This window comes from Leptidea sinapis, chromosome 35 (assembly GCF_905404315.1).
Source record: "Leptidea sinapis chromosome 35, ilLepSina1.1, whole genome shotgun sequence".
In the NCBI taxonomy this organism is placed as follows: domain Eukaryota; kingdom Metazoa; phylum Arthropoda; class Insecta; order Lepidoptera; family Pieridae; genus Leptidea; species Leptidea sinapis.
In genome coordinates, this window is record NC_066299.1 from 8,260,556 (window position 1) to 8,282,963 (window position 22,408).

The 22,408-nt window shown below is 34.4% G+C and overlaps 1 protein-coding gene across 1 annotated transcript in view; it reads left to right on the forward strand.

The window, feature by feature from the left end:
• The window catches only part of LOC126975203 (monocarboxylate transporter 3), a 52,174-nt gene that overhangs the window by 13,007 nt on the left and 16,759 nt on the right, over positions 1–22,408 (forward strand). Inside the window, exons 2-3 of the mRNA XM_050822987.1 lie at positions 9,284–9,402; positions 14,604–14,729. Coding sequence (XP_050678944.1) covers positions 9,292–9,402; positions 14,604–14,729 — 237 coding nt within the window. The 5' untranslated portion in view covers positions 9,284–9,291. The remainder of the gene's footprint in view (positions 1–9,283; positions 9,403–14,603; positions 14,730–22,408) is intronic.

Here is a 22,408-nt window from a genome sequence, read left to right on the forward strand (position 1 = left end):
CAAATTATCTCGCCCCAAACTAGGCATAGCCTATATGGGTACAAGACAATGATAATATATTTAATACAATTTACTTACTTAAATGACTCGCCAACAAACGTCGATATTCCGTATAAATGTTTGCATCTACCGGGAATCGAACCCGGGACCTCTAGCTCAGAAGGCATGGTCACTAACCAATGGGCTATATAGGTCACCAAATTATAACTGTCTTCAAAAAATTTGCTAATGTACACATGTACATACATAACATTATCAAGAATTCCTTCCTTAAAGGCCGGCAACGCTCCTGTGATTCTACTGGTGTTGCAAGACCACAGGACAAACGAGCATACGTTACTTTTCCATAAAAAAATAATATATTGAGAGGTAACAAATAAAATGTTTATCTCTTTAAAAAAATCTCTTAATAGTTCTTTAGGGCTTAGGACCTACTTAGGTATAAAAACCGCGAACTGTCCTCTTCTGCAATTAATTTTCATTCAGTTCAAAAAAGACACGATCAAAACTTGTAAATATAATGAACAAGAATTGAGTTTTAATGTATAAAATCCGTTTTAGAATATGCAGTAATTATTCTATAATTACATCTGTAACTGGTGAATGTAAAGGAAAGCTGGAGCCACATTCCTCTTAAAATGATTTGATATAAATATAACTCGACTAGACTGTTAAGTCTAGACTAATGATAAAATTATGCTGGTCTTGTTATTTGTATGTTTATTTAATCTATTCATTATTTCAGAGCTAGAAATACATTATAATATCTGAAATTATGACTCTGATAATAATGTTTTTGATGCACCTAAGATTCAAATACGTTATGTTCAAGCTAGCGTTACAATAATCGCATTTGAATCTTTTTTAGCTTAGAGCATACTTCCAACTTAACTCTAGAAAGATAACCTATGCTGTAGAGGCATCTAAAAACTTTTTATGAAATACAAATTACAATTTTTAGTAAAATAGCATTGAAAATAGCTATAGTATTGTAGTCAAATAGCTTATAAGAAGAAACTCTTCCTTTATGAGATAATTGATTTTGTTCCTGAAACATAAGGTTGTTGGTGTATGTTATCTTTTTGTGGAGGTCTTCTCATATATCCAAAATATAAAAATATAATATTTTTTATGCTAATTTACCTTATAACATATGCCGTGGTATGATTATCTTTGTAGGATTAAACCCATCTCTTGACTACTGGTTTAGCGAATATCGATCGGCGGTTGCCTCACCGGTTGGTGTGTAGTACACCACCTCTTGCCCGTTTGGTCCTTCTCAAAATAATACGGGTTCCACTCCGGGAGTGCCGGCAGAAGTGTAAACTTGAATATTATTGTTTTGCATTTTTGAATGTTATGGAATAATTTCGCACGAATTGCTTTATTTATCAGTATAAAAGAACTACCACCATATATATGGTTAAATGCAATATTTTTTTATTGCGCTTTCGTACAAAAAAATTACAATTGTTATTACATAAAAAATTTACCACTATTACAATTATTTTACATTAAAAAGTTTAATCTCTCAGAAAAATCAACTTTCGCCAATAATTCCAACTACTGTCTTACGAATTTACGATCAGACCACATGTCCTGACGCGAGTTTAACATTTTATACCCATCCCAAGAAAATTGCTCAACGCCGCTAAAGAAGTTTTCACTTCAAAAAGATAGAAAGATATTTAATGATTAATTAAAATGTGGGTATTTGCCGTTGTATAAGTTTATAAGTAGTTATAAATTCCGTTAAATTTTTTATTACTTTATTGTACTGCTTCATTGTGCAACTGTGTGTAAATATGTGGTCTTTAAATCTTAATTTATCAATATAATTTATTCAAACTTTCGTCGCGCTGCACAAAGTTAAAAAAATAATGTGTAATAATTTTACATCGACATTAGTTAGTGGGTGAGATAAATGTAATATTCATAATATGACGGAGCTAAGACTTTATTTTAAAAAACGTGCGGGTGACTTCGACCCAGCCCACGTAGATTTGATTAATATGGTTCTCTGACCATTAATTAAAGACATTTGATTGGTTTAATGTTTTTTGCAAATAAAAGTTAGCATAGTTACTCCCTAAAATGTGCTATCTACTATAATAATATTTGATCCAGTTGCTTAGGAGACTAGCCGGAACAAACCGACATACAGATGACACAAAATAAATATACCACACATAATATCACATGATATTTTCATGAAAACACTCCCTACGCGTTGTAGCAATCACACAAAGACCACATAGCGAAGTTTGTATAGTAGCTGTCATGCGATATGACCACAATGATTTGTGGCTATGACAGAAAGGTAATGTCTTGTGTGTTAAACAAATAACAGAGTACTAAACGGTGGCTGTTGCCATATGGCAACGGCAGCAAACAGGAGGTTAAAGTGTAGATAGTTATTTTGTCCTACCAAACTTCCATGTGTATGTGATGTGAAAAATTTAAATTATATTATTTATTTATTATTTACATGCATGAAATAATACTTCACAGGACTGAACAATAAATTAAAATAAAACAAAACTTAAGTATGAATGATTTAATCTTAAGTTTTCTCTTTTCTCTCTCTTAATGGTTCTCCATTATTTATATATTACATATGTAAAGAGACGCAAATGCCCTTTATGCGACCCAAAATCTAAAGCGAAATAAATTAATAATTCCTAACAAACCATTATAGTGCGTATGTTAAATCTCCAAATCTCATTGTGATAAATGTAATCTTAGCCAGTGCAAGTCTTTTACGTACAAAATCTGACCAATACGAAAACTCTTCAATTCTGCGAATTACTATAAAACCTAGGAAAACAATGTCATTAAGTAGAATAAACAGCTTCATTAGGAAAACAACAATTTGGACTTTCTACTTAATTGTTTCCTATCATCTCATCAAATAAACACTCACTTGAGGGAATAGATATTTGCCAAAATAATATAACTTTAAGATAAATTACAAAAGCTTAAGTTTGATTTTGATTAATAAAAACTAATAAGTAACTTTCAATCAAAATAATTCGCACATTCATTATAAACGTTCTAATACGTAGAATAATCTTGTCCAGTAAAACCTGATTCATATCGCATTAATTTGACATAGAACTTGAAAATTTACATACCGTCGTAATATAAACATAATCTTTTGCAAATAATTACAACAGTTACGATTTCATCGCCCCGCAAGTGTCACTCCAAGTTGTGTTATTGTTGTATAAAATCACTTTTTCGATAGCAACTCAAGGTCAACGAATTGCAATATATATGTATTATTGAAGTGCATTCAGAAGTAAGTCTACACTTTACTTTTCTAGAATGAGAGTATTTTTTACCAAATGATTCATAAGGAAATTCGTAATGCTATGTTATGTCTGTATCTTCTCCTAAGCGACTTCATCGTTATTCATGAAGTTATTAGGCTCAAGGGATCACCTGGATCCAGGATTTAATTGATAAACGATTAATTTTGTCCCGAATTATTTTGAAACAACATCTTTACTCATTGGTATCGTCTTCATTGGAATATATAAGAACATATATTTGTACTATTAGTTAGTTTCCTTGCAAGAAATTTCCATTCCATCTTTCTCTATCTATAGATTCTACATACATCTAATTACGAGATCTTTATTCAATTTGACACCTCCTTTACTAGTTTTACATAACTGATTATTTATTTCAGTAGTTCTTATTGTTAGATCCTGTCAATTAGTACATGTATTTAGTGCTGCTAACCTTAGCAAAATACGATGTTTAAAAGTAAAGACACAATTTTGTAAAGCGCCATAGATTATTCTTTAACTAAGTAACTGATTTCTTTTTTTCAAATGAAAATGCAAAATATTTGTTTATTTATCTATATTGCTTTTGGAGCCAATGATCACATTAAAATGGTGCTAATGGAAATGTTTTCATAATTATCTTAAGATAAGGTCTGCCCTCAGAAATAAAGTTCAAAAGCTATCATTTATCAATTAGATAACAAGTAATTATTTTTGGCGCCAGAACTTTGTAACTATTGTACTGCAGAGTGCAAAATTTTCCTTTATTTTAAAACATTTCACATTATACAAAAGTGATGTTACTTGTATTTTCATTTAAATTCCTTTTAGGCTAAGAAAAATTTTTTTCATTAATTTTGGCTGCTTATATAGTCTAAGTCCTTGACATGTTTCTTCTGATCTCCTACTTTGCTTGCCTGTACTAAAATACAATCGCTGTGTACCTTCTTTCCCAATCATATAATCTTATATCCTATTTCAACTCGATATAATGCTAACAAAATATTCAAATTTTATCTACGCTGAGTAAAAAATATCGTATACCATATTGATTGTGGTCAATTTCATTTATATTGCAATATTTCGAGGTACTCGCTTTTATGAAACGTGGGAGAAGTATTGCCGATGTCACTGTCTCGTACGCACCAGTAGAGGTTATGTTGAGATGTGAGGTCATGTCGTTATCAAAATATTTGTTTTTCACAACCGTGTAATCCGAACCATTATCAATATTGAAAGGTCGTATGAGTCGTGTATATATGCGTAGATGATGAGGATAAAAACATGTTATGTTGCTCTTTAAGATAATAGTTAATCTGACGTTTACCATAAGGCACAGAATAATTAACATTCTATAAATAAATATTGTTTTGCATCTGATATTTATTGCAATATACATCCCCCGCGGACACAAACATTAAACTTATCACAGACACTGACATCATTATGTAAATAATACAACAGTATATAAATAATAACACGGAGACAGATAATTAATGGAAATTTACAAAGTGCATGATCCCTTTAGAAGAAACATTGTCTTAGGCCGTTTTCAGATTTAGGAACTCCAAAACAACATACCATAAAACACCGTCGCGCTAACGGGGTTCGAGACAGTCTTCAGTGAGAAGAGGACAACTTCAGCTCTGACTAAAACTCGTGAGGTAAAAAAATAAAAAAAATAGGGTGTCGTTCTTGACAATTTTCTGCTTTAAAAATTAATCAGTAATGGCATAGCGAATTTTGGAAACTGAATGGGAAGGTAAATATTCTGTGTCGGACTATTTAGATTTTTTTCCTAATTGTTGTCGGATTTGTCCACAAGTCCTCTGTTTGCTTAATTATTAAGCCGATTTAAGCACTTTTTAAAATTCTAGCATTTACTTAATATTCTCCATTATAACAAAAGTATTCACTGGAGTAATATTAATATGAATATGTAATTGTGTCGAAGTAATAGCATTTACCAATCACCTACTTACATAGTCATAACACTTATCGATTTGTTGGTAACGTTCATGATTTAACTGCACTTAAAGGAGGTTAATATACGGTCATTGATCCTTACACTGTTGTGCTATATATTTTTTCGCTCTATTTTAATATATATATTATATTTTAAAGATTTGTATTATAAAGTACTTGATTATGGTACGTCTAAGCATCAACCAATTCATTATAAAACAAACGAAAATATGACTGAATACCATAGTTTTTGAAGTGGCTGAAAATTACCAACGACCCTGTACCCCATCTGTGAAGGCAATCTCACATTTTTCGATAAAATCAAATGAAAAATATACAATAAAACTACGAATATGCTCTCATGCGTCATAATTCATATTCTTATTACGCGCGACAAATATTAAAACAAGTGTTAATTTACACATCTATTGTTGAAAACTAATTACGAAGTTGAAATATTGACATTGTCTTTTAACTTCTTAAAAGACGCATCGCCGCAACATTCAGGGCTATGCCTACTACACACTGGAATGTGAAACTCCCTCCCAATTCCCTTTCCTCCCTTCACGCTCGCGAACCTTAATGCTTTACCTTGAGCCGGTCCTAGTTCTTAATCAAGGAAATTGCCTTTGATCGTCCTTTGGTGGACGCTTTCAAGCCATAAATTATATCGTTTTTGTGAACAAGAAGCGTGGTTGTGATGCTACTATTTCTAGAAATCAATTTACACTATAATTTGGTAAACTTCGCACCTTAGAAATTGTTTTGGCATTTTGCGATCGCGTCTTTGTATTATTCAGCCTAGGACTCTACTGACTATGAGGTGGGTAGAAAAGGAAGGCGAATTTATTGTGACTGTTACCAATTTTGATTGAAAAGTCACACACACAGACAGCCACGAATTAGGTTCTTAGTATTTTGAATATTAAACTAGATAACCTCTAGCTAACTATATTATCTGGCTGTCAGGTCGGATACTTTTCGAAGTGTGTGTGGCAGAGAGGGTGATATAATGGAAAAATGTATAGAGTGAATATGGATGGAGAGGTAAATAAGATAGACCTAGGAGAATAGTTAACGATCAGATTGAGGTTGCACTGAAAATGGGCCAGGTCTTAGGTTATTTTATGATAATAAAATATAGTTAATTCTTAATAAATTAAACAGATAATATCCTCAAGCCTACTAACAAGATTGTCTACAATGTTGCGCCTAGAAGATAAACTTAGTAAATATTTCTTTGGACGATGTAGGTATATGCTTCTACAATAGGATTACAGAATACGAACAAAAAAAACTTACGTTGCCAAATTGAAAAGAACTGTTAAGTTGTCGTAGTTTCTTACTTTAAATACGTAGTATAAGTATCCCAATGTTAAAAATAATTGAATTGAATTTGAACAAAGAAAAATAAATAAATAAAAGGAAAAATAAATAAGTAAATCTTGATTTAAAAGAGTGGCAATGAGTTTCTTGCTACTTCTTCTCATTAGCTCAATCCTTTACGAAGTAGCTGTGGATTCAATAAAAAAAATTTTTTTTGACATTCATAAGTGTCATTTCCGTGAATGACCTTCATGAATAAAGTGATTTTGAATTTGAAAAAATAAAATGCCGTATATGTACCTACGTTAAAGTGGTGGGAAGTCCAGCTCTACATAACAGTGCAGAGCCGATCACGATTCTTAAAACACAATTTTTTTTGTCACAGTTATTATACTCTTCATCTTGAAAAGACATAATATAGAAAATACTCGAACAACATTCAAGACATTCAGGCGTTTTAATGATGATGCTATTACTGATGTTAATATAACTCGGGATCTATAAGCATTTGTTGCAAAGTCTTTTCACATGTGATTTGATCTTTCACTCAGGATGATTGGAATAAGTTTGGCTGCAGAGTTTTATAGGGCGGTTTCGATAGTTTATCGATTAGAAGATGTACTGAAAAGTCTACGTCTGGCAAAACGGTGATTGGCCGCGGGACTGGTCGGAATCCGTAATTCTTCCGCTGCATAAGAAAGGGTCAACCAAGAGCTGCGGCAATTATCGAACCTTATCCCTCATCTCGCATGCCAGCAAAATTTTGCTTCATATTCTCAATAATCGCATCCACTACTATCTGGATTGGCAAATTCCGCAGGAGCAAGCTGGTTTTGTGAAGGGCAAGGGCACTCGGGAGCAGAATCTCAATGTCAGGCAGCTCATTGAGAAGGCATACGAGTTTGATACGCCAGTGCTAATGTGCTTCGTCGACTACAGTAAGGCTTTCGACTGTGTTAATTGGAGTTGCTTATGGGGGGTTCTGCAAGAGCTTGGTGTACCAAATCATCGCTTTGCTTCGCACCCTGTATGGCTCAAGCCAGGGAGTTGTAAGAGTTGATAAAACAACCTCGAAACCCTTTAAGTTTCATCAAGGAGTGCGCCAGGGATGCATTTTGTCGCCCATTCTCTTCAACGCCTATGGAGAGCACATTATGAGACGTACCTGCGAGAACTGGGAGGGAGGCATCACAATTGGTGGCGTGAAAATCACCAACTTGCGCTACGCCGATGACACTACTCTTCTTGCAGCAAATGAGTCAGAAATGGCTGCACTTCTTGAACGTATGGAGCGGATTAGTGGAGAGATGGGACTTCCCATAAACAGGTCCAAGACCAAAGTCATGGTGGTGGATAGATCTGGGAAGTTGGAACTAACTGGTGCGCTGGGCCTAGAAATGGTGGACAACTTTATCTTCCTGGGTTCCAACATAAGTAACGATGGTTCATGCGAGAGGGAAGTACGCAGGAGAATTGGCATGGCTAAGAACGCTATGTCTCAGCTTGGAAGAATCTGGAGAGATCGCAACATTTCCGTAAAAACTAAGACCAAACTGGTACGGACCCTAGTCTTCTCAATATTTTCGTACGGCGCTGAGACTTGGACACTGAAAGCTGCAGACCGCAAACGCATTGACGCCTTTGAGATGTGGTGCTGTATCCCCTGGACAGCATTTCGATCTAATCTCTCCATACTGCGTGAACTCAGGATTGTCTTCCGAATGTCTGCGCAGAGTTTTAGAATACTTCGGTCACATCGCAAGGAAGGACGATGGAAACCTTGAGAGGCTCATTGTGGTCGGCAAAATAGATGGGAAGAGGCCTCGTGGACGCAGTCCAACACGATGGTCCGATCAGATCCGCTCCGCCCTCGACTCTACGGTTCACAATGCCTTTCACACCGCTAGAGACAGGAATAGATGCGATCATGCGTGAGAAAGTGATACAGAGGGGTGGTCACGACCCTCAGTACTGAGGATTACGACGCAGTAGGAGGTATATGCTTCTACAATATGATCACAGAAAATGTACAAAACAAATGTGTTACGAAATTTAAAAGAATTGTTAAAAAACGTTTGTGTGGGAAAGGTTATTATAGCATAAACGATTTTCTTAATGACACCACGGACTGGGATTAAAGCGAACACCCGCAGGCTCTTTAATTATAAATGTTTATTGTACGATATTACATTGTAATCCATATTTTATATAAAAAAAAAAGCCCGCTGAGTTTCTTGCGCCCATTCTTCTCAGGTCTGAGGCAGTCTCTTTTGAATAGGTGGTAGATTTTGACGTTCAATAAGTGATTATAAATCCTATTTTGAATAAAAATATTTGAATTTAAATTTGAATTTTATTACTATATAGGACAAGACGAGCAGGACCTTCAGCCGATGGTAATTGATACGCCCTGCAATGCAGTGTCGCTACAATTGCGCTCGTCACCTTGAGACATAAGATGTTACGTCTCATTTGCTCAGTAATTTCACTATCTACGGCGCCCATCAGACCTAAACACAACAATGCTTACACTTTACTGCTTTACGGCAGAAAAAGGCACCGTTTTGATACCCATAATCTAGCCGACATCCTGTGTAAAGGAGCCGTTTTCTTTTTGTGCCCCAGGAAAGCACAGGGTTATAAAAGAATTGTAACAATAGTTTTAAAGACGTATTTCATGAAATAAATTATTATTACAGTGGACACGATGGTGCAGCGCGTAGCAACAGACGAGCGGCCGTTTGAGACACCTTCTTCAGATGAGAGTGGCCTGGGCCGAGACACACCCGATGATGATTCCGAGCCTGAAGCTGCTTTGGTAAGACATTTTATACGGAATTTAGATAAATATTAGATCTAACGTGTAATCGCATCGCAAGCGCATTTACTGACATTTCTGGTGCATCATGCAGCATTTACTGTGTTAGAGTGGTGAAAAATAAATTGGAAAAAACTTCTTAAGAATGGTTGGTCGCGTTACGTTTGAAAATACTATTTTAAAATGTGACCTTCACTTACTGCCAAACAACAATGCGTTTTTCTCCATCTTTTCCAATCATTTAATTGAGTTCAATAATAAGAAAACTGAGTAGGTATAAATCATTTTCATTTTATACAATCTAATAAGCCAGATTGTCATAGATTTGGTATATGAAAACCGTATATCATTCCATTTACAACGTACATAGATAAAATATATTTTAACTCTGGCATATACGATAAATATAAATAAATCAATGTTTGGATATGTCAAAACGTAACATTTCTTAATAAAATTCGGAACAAGCTTTTGCAGTTGTAAAATTTTATAGTTTTAAATGTAGTTAATAGCAATGCCTCAAAAGAAGCCTTTTCGCAATGCAATTACCGGCCGTTATTGATTCATGTGTAATACTCATCGTTGGGTACCATATCTACGAAGTAATAAACAGTTTTAAACAATTCGATCTAAGTTTTCTTAGAGAAACAGTTTCCATAAAAACAGAAATTTTTGACTCGGAACCGGAATGTATTGAAGAATGTACTTGCTGTAAAGAAAATTAAAAAATAATATGGGAATGAAGATTCTGGATCCAAAGAATACGTAATATACGATGACTTATGACAAAAGTTCGAAGAGGCGAATTACATTGCGAAAAGTTGCCGAGAAGTTAGTTAATGCATGTTTAATAACAACGGTATCTCTTGTATTTGCTGAAATAACATTTACTGTGCTACTGCTAATACTTTGAGATGGCAGTGCTCAGGCTCTGGCAAAGACGAAAGGAATTCGCTTATAAAGTTGGAACATTTATTTTGGATTCACTGGTTTGGGCTACAGTCATATTTGGAACTTATATATTGGTTGCTGCATGTTAAAAATTACTACAACAATGTCTTAAAGTTTCTTCATAGAATAAATAATTTCACCCAGTAATGGAGCCTTTAATTTGTCGGTAGCACCAATATCCTAATGTATGTACATGACCATGGAATGTTTCATAACTATTACTTAATTAATGTTCTGTCTCCACGCTGAAATTGTGAAATATTACGAAATAAACTTTTAGTTGAGAAAGGTCACTAGGCGCCAATTATTGTAACATAACATAAAAGGCATTTATCTCTTGTGTTTCAGTGCACTAATGGAAATGTAATGAAGATGTTATTAGAAAAGTTATTGAATTAGGCGTTACTTTGCGGAAATCTATAATTATACAAATGATTTAAGTTTTCTTTAGTGTTAATTCCGCCAATATTTGTTTTTAAAACAATTCGACACGTGTTTCGCCTCTACACGAGGCATCCTCAGGACGTGTTGTCTCGCCAAAATCTGGCACGAGACTGTTTTAAAAACAAATATTGGCGGAATGAACACTAAAGAAAACTTAAATCATTTGTATGAAGATGTTATTTTTTATTATTTAACATTTATAAATATATGGTTAGGGCGAAATTGTGATGGGAAAAGGGAGTTTATTTGTAAAAAAAACTTATCGTAAGTTTGTGGATCAATACCAGTAGAGCTTCTCAAACCGTTTTCTGGAGCTAGTTCTTTGGTACGCGGGTATATTCTAAGTATAGACTTACGGCGGTTTTCAATAAACTATCTACACTTATAATAGTTTAACTTACGGATACATTGCTGTCACCGTTTAATGACTAGATCTTATCTATACATAGTTATGTACAATATAGTTAGTAGTCCAATGCTATCTGTCAATAGGTTATTGAAATATAAGTAGGCGTCAAAGGATAGATTTGTCTACGTTTATTAAGTTAAACTAAGGATAGATAGGTTATTGAAAACGGCCGTTATACGAAAAATGGGCTCCTAAGCATACTTATATAATACATAATTTTATGTACTACATTTCTTTCTACATTTTTTACTTAATATAATTAATCAAAAAAGACTGTAATTTTATTAGCTTTCATTATTATTTTGATTTACATATTTTTTGCCTATATTGGTCAGCTGTCGTGCACCCAAACAGATTGGAATATTTTATAATCACGGCCCACGAGCTGAATAAGAATATCATTTGGTGACATTAATATTTACTTTAGTATTACTATAATTAAGTCGCTCGTTACTACTCTGGACCTAACGTTGATGACGTCACATCATCGCTTTGTTACGGTGTGCAAAACAAGCACCGCTTGAATATAATTATTAATTTTTTTTTCTATATTATTGATTGATGTAAAGATGTTGTATTGTGATGTTGATTATTATATTATAACTAGCTGACCCAGCAAACGTTGTATTGCCGATATTAAAATCGCGATACAAAAGTAACTGTTGATCGTAGCTGGGTGAAAATTTACGAAGTTGTGCGTATTTTTTAATGCTGACTCATAATCAAACAAATTTAAAAATGAAAAAGAGAGATGTTGTCCGATTCTCAGACCTACCCAATATGCACTCAAAATTTCATTAGAATCGGTCAAGCCGTTTCGGAGGAGTTCAAAGTTTAACACCATGACACGAGAATTTTATATATTAGAAAGATGATGAAAAATCAATGAAAGTATCTCTAGGTTTAGTACAAAGAGTTTTTATTTTTCTGTCAGTACTATTATAGCGACACATAACGACAGAGACTACAAAACTATTAACAACAAAAGTCAAAACTTAACAATGAAAACTTGAAAAACAGCAGCGATAGCAGGAAAATACCACGTCATGTACCTAACGGTAATGAAACTGCATACCGTAGTGATGCAACAGGAGCCGTGCGAGGGGGTGAAAGGGAAACGGAAGGCGGCATTACGTTCCAGAGACAGTGTGGCTGTATAGAACATTATTTTATATTTTTAAAAAGCAATAAAACCTCATAGCAAACCTGCTCAAAAATTCCAATTGGAATTTACGTTTTTTTTTATGGAATAGGAGGACAAACGAGCGTACGGGTCACCTGGTGTTAAGTGATCACCGCCGCCCACATTATCTTGCAACACCAGAGGAATCACAAGAGCGTTGTTGGCCTTTAAGGAAGGTGTACGCGCTTTTTTGAAGGTACCCATGGTTTTGGACTAATTCAATTGAAAAACATAAGACAGTACATCCTCTTTGCAGTGTTTACCTAAACTCAAGCCTTAAACTTAATAGTTTTAAACGTCTTACATCTGAATACTACATAATTAGATTTATATAGTATATTTTCTAACCAGAGGATAGAGCAGTGTCTTATGTCGCGGGTGCAGCGTAACGAAGGACTATGGTTCAATTAAATATAATAAAACATTAAATATTAAGAAAACTCTAGGAGTCCTTAATGCAGTGAGTGATTCAAGCTCACCCAAAAAAAATACTGTTCTATCCCCGTCGAGAAGAACATACTCTACTTTTTGTACCAACTGCGAGAGAATAGGGACAAAATTAGAATTAACGTATTTATTTAGAACTGTATTAATAACAAGTTAAAATGTGGTCGATTATTATTTTATCGCTTTTCGCTTAATAAAACAGGTTTCAATCAACATTTTTGTTATTTTAGTGTTCCAAGTACAAATTAATTCAGTCCCTAAACCTAGAGCCTCATTGAAATTCAATACAATATTATGCCACTGTTTTTAGATGCTTGGAATAAACTTGGAATGACCAATTATAGTCACAGAATATTATGTCACTATTGAGCAAGTGATACGTAAAATATATTATAATCTATGTTCTTCCAATATTATATTTTTTGGCTATCAGTTTTTGACATCTAATTCAGGCCTTGTAAATAGAACTTTTGATATTGTCAATATTTATTGTTTTATTACAACAAAAACGCAATAATTTGTAATAAATAACGAAATGTCGGACAGTACGCTCTCGTATAGAATATTTGGAGGCGGGGATAAAGATTATTTGTGTGAAAAAGTTGAAGAAAATTGTGTAATTAATTCTATAATTTATTAATTTTACTCGTCTTCAATGATTTACAAATAATATATCATATACATTATTTAATTGACTCAATAATTAATTATGTGCCTATGTGATATATTTGAGATGAAAGTTCTTGTCCGTGAAAGTCCGTGTTTCAGACAATATATATTTCTTTTAATTATATAAATTAAAATAACATGTCTTAATTCATTAAGGAAGTATTTCTATGCCCATTTGTGACGAACATAAGAGACAACATAATTATTATTAAATAGATTTTTATGTGTTCAGACTCAAAACTCTCTGTCAATGAAACTATAGTAATATGATAAATATGATATAGAGATCACATCACTAGATGTATTCATAAAACATCGAAAACTGGTGCAGACCCGGCAGTAGTTTACTAAGTAACAAACTATGCTCGGAATTGCCCTGCGAGATCGAATCAGTTATGAGAAGATCCAAAGTCCCCAGCCAGTCGGTTGCCAAACTGAAGTAGCAGTGGCATATAGCTCGACAGACAGATAGCCGTTGAGGCAGTAAAGTCCTCGAGTGGCCACCACGTACCGGAAGTTGTAGTGATGGTAGGCCCCCTACAAGATCTGGTCAAGATCGCTGGAGTGGGTTGAATGAAGGCAGCGCAGGACACATCGTCATGGCGATCTCTGGGGGAGGCCCTTGTCTAGCAGTGGACGTTTTACGGCTGAAATGATGATGAAAGAATAAACACATCGATTTTTGCATATTATTAAAAAAATTACACTCTTCTATGAGCCTAATTCAATTAGCTCTCTGTGTCGCAAGTCGTTTTTAATATAATTTGTTGAATAATCTTTATTCCCTTCTTTCTTTAAATGATCGAGGTCTCGTACCTCTTATACAACTAATCTTAGATCATTTATACGTCTAGATAAACTGAGACAGCTGTGAGAATGTCGAAATAAATAGAGGTTGACAGTTAACCTGTATTTTGAGCAATGCACTTACAATAACATAAAGTGACATACAAATCGCGAGTATAGCTTGTCACGCACACTAAAGTAATAAGCCTGGCCTGTTTTCATCGGTTGTCTAGCAGAAAGAGGCTCTATTTAGATCCTAGACGTTCAAATTATCTAAGCAAGTAACACTAATTACAAAATAATTGTGGCCAGGTGGTACCACCGGATGGAGGTTGGGGCTGGATGGTAGTGGTGGCCTCTTTCATGTGCAACTTCCTCGTCGACGGCATCATCATGAGCGGGGGGACGCTACTCAAGCCCATTCAAAACGAATTTCATGTAAGTATATAACATAATATGATATACCTAACATGCGGTCAACCGGAGATCGGGACTTTTTTATGAAAATAAGGGACGAGACGAACAGGACGTTCAGCTGATGGTAATTGATACACCCTGCCCATTACAATTTAGTGCCGCTCAGAATTCTTGAAAAACCCAAAAATTCCGGCACTACATTTCCGCCTGTCACCTTGAGACATAAGATGTTAAGTCTCATTTGCCCAGTTATTTCAGATCGAAACACAATTATAATGCTTACACATTACTGCTTCACGGCAGAAATAGGCGCCGCTGTGGTACCTATAATTTAACCGGCATCCTGTGCAAAGGAGCCTCCCACTGGTAAATATTTAACATAATTCAAAGTAAATAATTTTTGAAGTGAATACTGCTCTAGCCCCGTCGGGCACTTTTTGGTAGGGGAAAATCTTATGGGTTCGCGTCATCAAATTGCTCATGACTGCACGCAATAAATATATATAAAATATATAGTTAGACGGACGGACTCTCGTGTCGGAGCCCAAATCCCACTTTGGGTCGCTGCGCCGCAGACGTCAGTAGGTAAGTATATATACTATAGAGTATAGATAGACATTTTTTAAATGGGTGAAACTGAAATATTGTGAGTTGGCGTCACCGAAATGCTTATAGCTTATGTTTAATGCTGTGTATATCTTATAAGTAATATCAAATGGATTTAGTAAAAAGTTCAATGTATATATACTGTGGATTGTTGAAATTGTGTTAATTAAACTTTGTAAGGGGCATGAAACGCGTGTCGGTAACAAAAACTGTCTCTTAAGTTAATTATTTTAGGTATATTGGAGAAAATTAACGTAAAAGATAGAAGCCTTCTAGTATACGGTCCTATAATTAATTTTTTTTTTTTTTTTCAAATATTTCCAAATGAGCACGGGAAATTAAACAACGTGCGTCTTGTTGCTCGTAACACATTCGTATCAGTCGGCCGACGGACCCGTTATTTATAAATAGATGTAAGACGATCGAAGTATTCGTAATATTGCTGAGTGACGCTTGCGCGTGCGCCGTGTGACGTCATAGCCGCGCCTCTTCGGGTTGTGAAAATTATCTCAATCTTATTTTAATGCAAATTGAATAAAGGCATTGCGTCGTGTTTGTGATATTCTTAAAATACTAGGCTTCTTATGGTATTAGTATTTCCCGCGCGCCGCATTTATAACCGCTAAAAGAAAGACATCTTACAAAATGGATTATTTTAATACGAATAGGTACTAACCCTATTAAATTATTGAGTTCGCATGTGAATACAATATATAGCTTAAATTTTAATGTTGTTAAAAATTCTGTTACATTTTATTTTTCTTCGAACTATTAATAATTATCTAGCAGCTCAGAATTATAACTGTTTTGGAAAAGGCCAACTTAGTTACAAATATTAGTTGGGATAAGAATATAAGGAATATATTTGTTTCTTGTAAATGTTTCTAGATTTTAAAGTTGCGCGCGAAGTGGTAAAAGTGGGTCATTTGATATTGAATGCTAATTATCGTGCCACTGATAATCTGCGACAACAATTGACAGATCCATGTTACGTCAAGTGTTTTTAAAATATTTAGACGGTCATTGGTATTTTTATGTTAGCTATTCAATGTGTCAGGCTGACACAAGTCAAGATTTTTTGGTAGAAACCACGCAAGCAGAGTTGAAATAAAATTTTACCTTGACAAGTTCAGGATAATGTCAACAAAAATACAGACTGAATAATTAAGTATTGAATTGAATTCTATATAATATTTTACTTACATATAGAACGTAACAAAGGTATGTTACAATTGATAAACAATAATATATCGGACATATTTATCAAAAGAGAATAAATTAATTTATAGAACGAACAATTGCGTCTTATTTGTACAATGTCGTACACAATTACCATAATGTTATGGTCGAGGTCATTACAGGCGCCTCAACTCATACGTAGTCTATGTGCGCTACCATAGACAAGCGAGAAATGAGTAATGATTGATGATTGAGATTCGGGACGGCCGTAAATTAAATACGATTACTGTCGAGTCGAGTCGAGTGTTATTCGAATGAAAATTATTAATCGACTTGTTTTACGGAAATTATATCAGGCTAGCGAAACTCTCTAAGAAAAAAGCGATTTACTCGATTTACTGAAACGTGCAGTCATTGACAGATTGACAGATGACAGCTATAATCTTGTTAAAAAAAAAGGAGAAATCCAACATGTTCGCTTTCAAAATTAGCCGGATTGTACTTCGTGGTCAATCGCGATACTGTAATTACTTACTAGGTACTATTTCAAACTTATGTCAAATGACTGCACGTTTCATACTAAACTAAATTTAAATTTTTACTTAGGCAGTTCCGCTTCTTATTACGTATTACTTACATCCTCTTTGATTATATTAGTGTGTTTGATTTAACTCAACCATTACCGGTAAAGCCAATTGGATTATGCCTAAGAGCTAACTTGGCTTTGTCCAAACTAGGGGTTAGGGAAAAACTAACCCCTAACACCGATTTCCTAGCTGCCTAGCCGGTACAACTTTAGAATACTCTGCGAGACGCGATATCTATAGTCGGATTACGTAATATCACATTATATCAAGTAAACGCACACGAACTGCAACTTGTATGAATACCTACATACAAAAATATAGGAAATCCATCATACTCGTATATTTCTGTTTTGCCGCTGTTTTTTACTGATATTTGTGTCCTTAATTTTAATGCATTCTTCGGTGATCTTACACACCAATTTGAAGAGCTTTTGGTTCACATAAAAGTCTACATCTTGGGTCATTACTCCTTACTGAGTAGTTATAATGGAATAGGAGTACAAATAAGTAATCCGATGGTAATTGATCAGTTTGATTAAATATGGAAGGAAACTGTATTTGATGTTCATGTTTGGCATGTAGCGTATGGTGATGGTGGAATTCAGCGTTAGGGTTCAGTACAAACGTTAGTTTTTGTTCTCGAATCTCACGAAATTCTCAAATATTCATGTTAATTCATTCAGAATTGGATTTAAAAATCACTATTTACATTCAGAGTCTACAATTCTGAGAAGAACGGACATTATTTACTACAAACCTATGGTACGAGTTTCCTTGTGCGGTGTTTCCGGAACGATACGACCTTAAAAAAAAGTGCGTACACCTTCAGAGGCAAAAAATCTCCTCGCAATACGAATTTCGCATTTTGACTTAATGTCCGGTGGTGGAATTTGGCCGCTGGTATTAACCCGATCAACTCCTCTGAGCACTCCCTGTGATATATGCAGTAAATGATGAAAAGAGAACCCACATCTCTACGCGACGCCAAAGAATAAAATTACTATAGATACTAATTAATATAGCATAATGAACGTAATGTAGTATTTTATATCTTTATATATTCGTTCGACAATATCTACGTGAAAAGAATTTTCCGCCAATATATCTGCTAGTTGCTTTCCAGTCTTGAATTATTATGTCCATATACGTTTGACGTCAAAGAAGCCAGCTGAGGCCGTCAATTAATTACATACACAGTTTACGCCAATTCAATACGAAAGTGGAATTATTCCAGCTCTGTAATGGGGTTGTCATGTTTCTCATGTAGCGTAGCGAAAAATTACCAGAAAATACTTTTCTGCGCTTCGGTAGGTAGAGAAGTAGCTATACTCTATTTGAAATAAAAATTTATATTCAAGGCATATTTATTTCTATTTATGAAAATTAAAAAAAATGCATTAAGTACTGCTTAATAGAAAAATACAACAACAAGCCTATAAAAAAATAACGGCTTGCACCCCGGGAGTGCCGGCTGAAGTGAATACTTGAACATTAACGTTGTGCATTTTTGAATATTTTGGAATGGTTAGGGAATAACTTCACACGAATTGCTTTATTTATCAGAATAAAATGTTTCTTTCATCCATAATTTCAACGTCTGTCTTACGAATTTTCGACCAGGCCACGTGTCCTGACGCGAGTTTTACATTTTATACCCATCCCAAGAAAAGCGCTCAACGCCACTGAAGAAGTTCTTCAAATAGTTGGTTTACTTTCAGCAAATTTATATAGTGCCAAATTATATTTTATATTTCATCTGAGGAATCATATGTTTGTTGTTTCTTCAACATCTGTGATACGTCTTCATAACTGTGCCTAAAAGAAACAGATACCCTCGATCACGGATCATTTATTCCAAATAAATGAGGCCTTATTATTTAAATATTTTTACTATTTAAATTCCTGGGAGTAATTGTAGGATAGTTAACCCAGTGCTATAAGTGTGTACGTGATAGGTGACATAAACCAAAGACAAATCTAAATCAAATAACAATGCTGAATGCACAAGTTGGGGTTCTGCCAAACATTCCACATTCGTTACACCAGCGGCCTAGTCTGACGTTTCGCAATCGTTTAAATACAGCTTAGAAATGTATCAGAAAGTTCTATTTGTCTGGTCTATTTTAAAAGTCTTCGTCGTCTTGTTTACTTTATTCTGGAACTGCACTGGGGCTGCACTTAGTTCTTCTACGCTTTCCGGTTGAGTGGTTGCTATTTTTTTGCCGGCACAGACAAGAATCTCTCTAGCACACTATACCTTCTTCTTATTGTTTTCTCAGTCTCCAATAATTGACAATAACTAGCGATTTGTGAATGACATCTCGCGGACCGATTGCATCATTGACCAAAGCAAATAGAATAGAGAATGATGCGTCTAAGTTAAACTTCCGCTCTTCTACTCAATGACCTGATGCCGCCTATGCTCAGCTATTGTACATCTTATCTAGAGCAAAACACTAATCATCCCAAAGCAATTTTTAATTAAGTGAGACCAAAAAATAATATATGACAAAATTCAGTGTATAACGATAATATAATTTTTTTGTTTTTCTTTATATATGATAATGTAATGATAGTCGAGTTGCTACCGCGTGGCCACAAGTTTTTACTATTAATTATTAACTCATTAATATACATATGACTATGAAGTGTTCATTAATTTTCTAAAAAAATTTAAACAACATATTATCTGTTGGAATTTATAATATTCCATTAAACTATGAATTAATTCATGATAAGTACCTAATACATAAGTACTTATATGCGGTTTGTCAGCAACTGTCGGTTATTAACACCATTTAAAAGCTTATTATTGTAGCGTTCGACGAAAAATTTATAAAAACACAAATATTTTAATACATAGTTACCAAAGAATTATAAGGCATGAACAGTGCAATCTGTTGGCAGTATAATGAACTAATTTGTTGTATTGTTAATTTACGATTACGCGCATAGATGCTTTTAGGAGCCGCTAATAATATGTTTAATAGTTCTTTTTTTATTTATTCAGTGTTGAAGGTTAAAATATCCCATATAAAGTAGTAAATATTATGTGACAAGTGTTGTCCATCTGTAATTGTCGACTCGTAAGTCGTAAGTACCGTTAGTCAATGCATATTTACCTAGTTGGGTTTAGCTTCGGAGAAATGCATCACTATAGCAAACAGCAATGAGCATAACAATTGAGGAATAATAATCCTCAGAGACCACGGATCTAAAACCAATTGAAAGTAAAGTAAACCAATGATAGTTTTAGTTTCGGTTTATTTATTAATAGCTATTTTATACTTTATTCAAAATAGCAGTTCTCTTTCGTTTGATGACTCCCTTTACCGTCACGCTATCTAAATATATGGATATGGACCCGCTCTAAAATGTACCGATTTACCCCTGACAACTTGTGACAAGTTAGAACGTGAAACTCAAATTATAATATTAGTAAGAAAGAATTCACAGAATCTGTAGCCACAGTCGAGGTCGGAACGAACTTGAGGTAACTTAATGATGAAGCCCACGTCTTATAATACTTGAGAAGACGGACAATAGACGCGAAGATCGGTCTTAATAATTCTTCTTCATGTTCTCATGTCATTTTTTAGGAATTATTGGGCATTGGTACTACAAACAAAGCTACTAAGATCATCGTTGATTTTGTGAGAAAGACTAAGCTTATAGCATTAAATAATGCGACAACTCTTATTTAATGCTAAACTGAAATATATAATAACATATAGAAATAGTGGCAATAAGTTACCTTATTTGAGATTTTTTTTCATAAAATACTATTAATAGTAAAAACGCTTGAAAAGCTTCATTATGCTTTAATTTGATCTGAAGTGCAATTTCGTTTTACAGTTTGACAATATATTGTTTTAATTTTAAACAATTATGTTTCACAGTGATAACCCTCACTTCTAGGATTAAATTTACTACACAAATAAACTAATGAAGCCGAAACAAAAATTAGGAAAACGGAAAGTAGATGACCATAATATACTAATTAGAGAATGCATCCATAGTCTCTGTAGATTACTTACTCAACATTTATTGCGAAGCCCCACAAAACATGGTAAGCTAGCTAATAAAATGTCAGGTATACATACCGACCTACATACACAAATAACCGTTCTAAATTTATTATTTCTAAAAGGTTAACGTTAAATCTAGAGGAAAGCTCAACAATAAAACATTACGTTTCTATGGTAGGTATAAGTATTTAGCGATTTTTATAAATTAAAACAACAGACGTATAGGTTTTGAGTTGTTTTTCCTTATCATGAATCGATAATCTGTTTACCTTATTCTGTGATTTCCACAATTATCATGCAGGGCTCTGGTAAAATTGCGAAACAGTTGAGGAATTTTCCTGCACATAAACTTTAAACGATGTGTGTACGCATTTCGCGTGCGTAGGGATAGCTACATTCCAAACATTCTAGTAAAATATATAATATTCTTACGATCTAGTTACGGTACAGAAATACGTTGTGTGATTTCCATGCAAGCTATTATTTATCTATCATGATAATAATATAATAGCATGGTTAACGTTGTTATTTTGAACTTAAAACTTTTCGTGTAAATCCTTTCCGATTCGTGTACAATATTTATTAAAGAAACTCTCAACAAGTCGAACAACCACCTTTCAGTATCGTAGAGCCTGTAAAGATTTGCATCATTTGACTTCAAATTCTAATTCGGAATCTCCCCAGTATTCTTTGGGGCTGATTTCTTAACAATATTCCCATTGTTATTACTAAGTATCTCAAATAAATCTCTTCTTGTTTCGAGTGCCTCTGAGTTGACGTTGCTGCTAAGGTATCTACTTCAACTGCTAAGTCTTGGTCAAGAAAGTCAGCCGTTTTGCCCATTTGAGCCCTAAAACGGTCACATTTCGTATCCAGCCATCTACAGGCCTATTGCTTATACTGACCTCCTGTCAAAAATCGTGGATAGCATTATAATAGTATTCGGCAACTCTTATCTCTCCGACATGCGTAGGGTAACAACAGATGTCCGACTGGCTTCTACCATGGGCTATGTCTGACTTTGCTCAAAATAACGTAAAAACTGAAATAAAACGAAAAAGTGAGCTACAAGGCAATTTTTTTGAAATTTCTGTCTAATGGATCACAAATCGCTGTGTTTTGTCTACAACATTATCCTCTTAACATATCAATCACATGTTGGATGTCTCATGCATTGTTATGCTGATGATAATACCGTCGTATACACAGGCCATACACGGGATAGTAACACCCACCATTCTGCCAAACTAGCCGCTTGGTACTTCACCAAGTATTGAATATAAACTGGTTGAAAAGATGG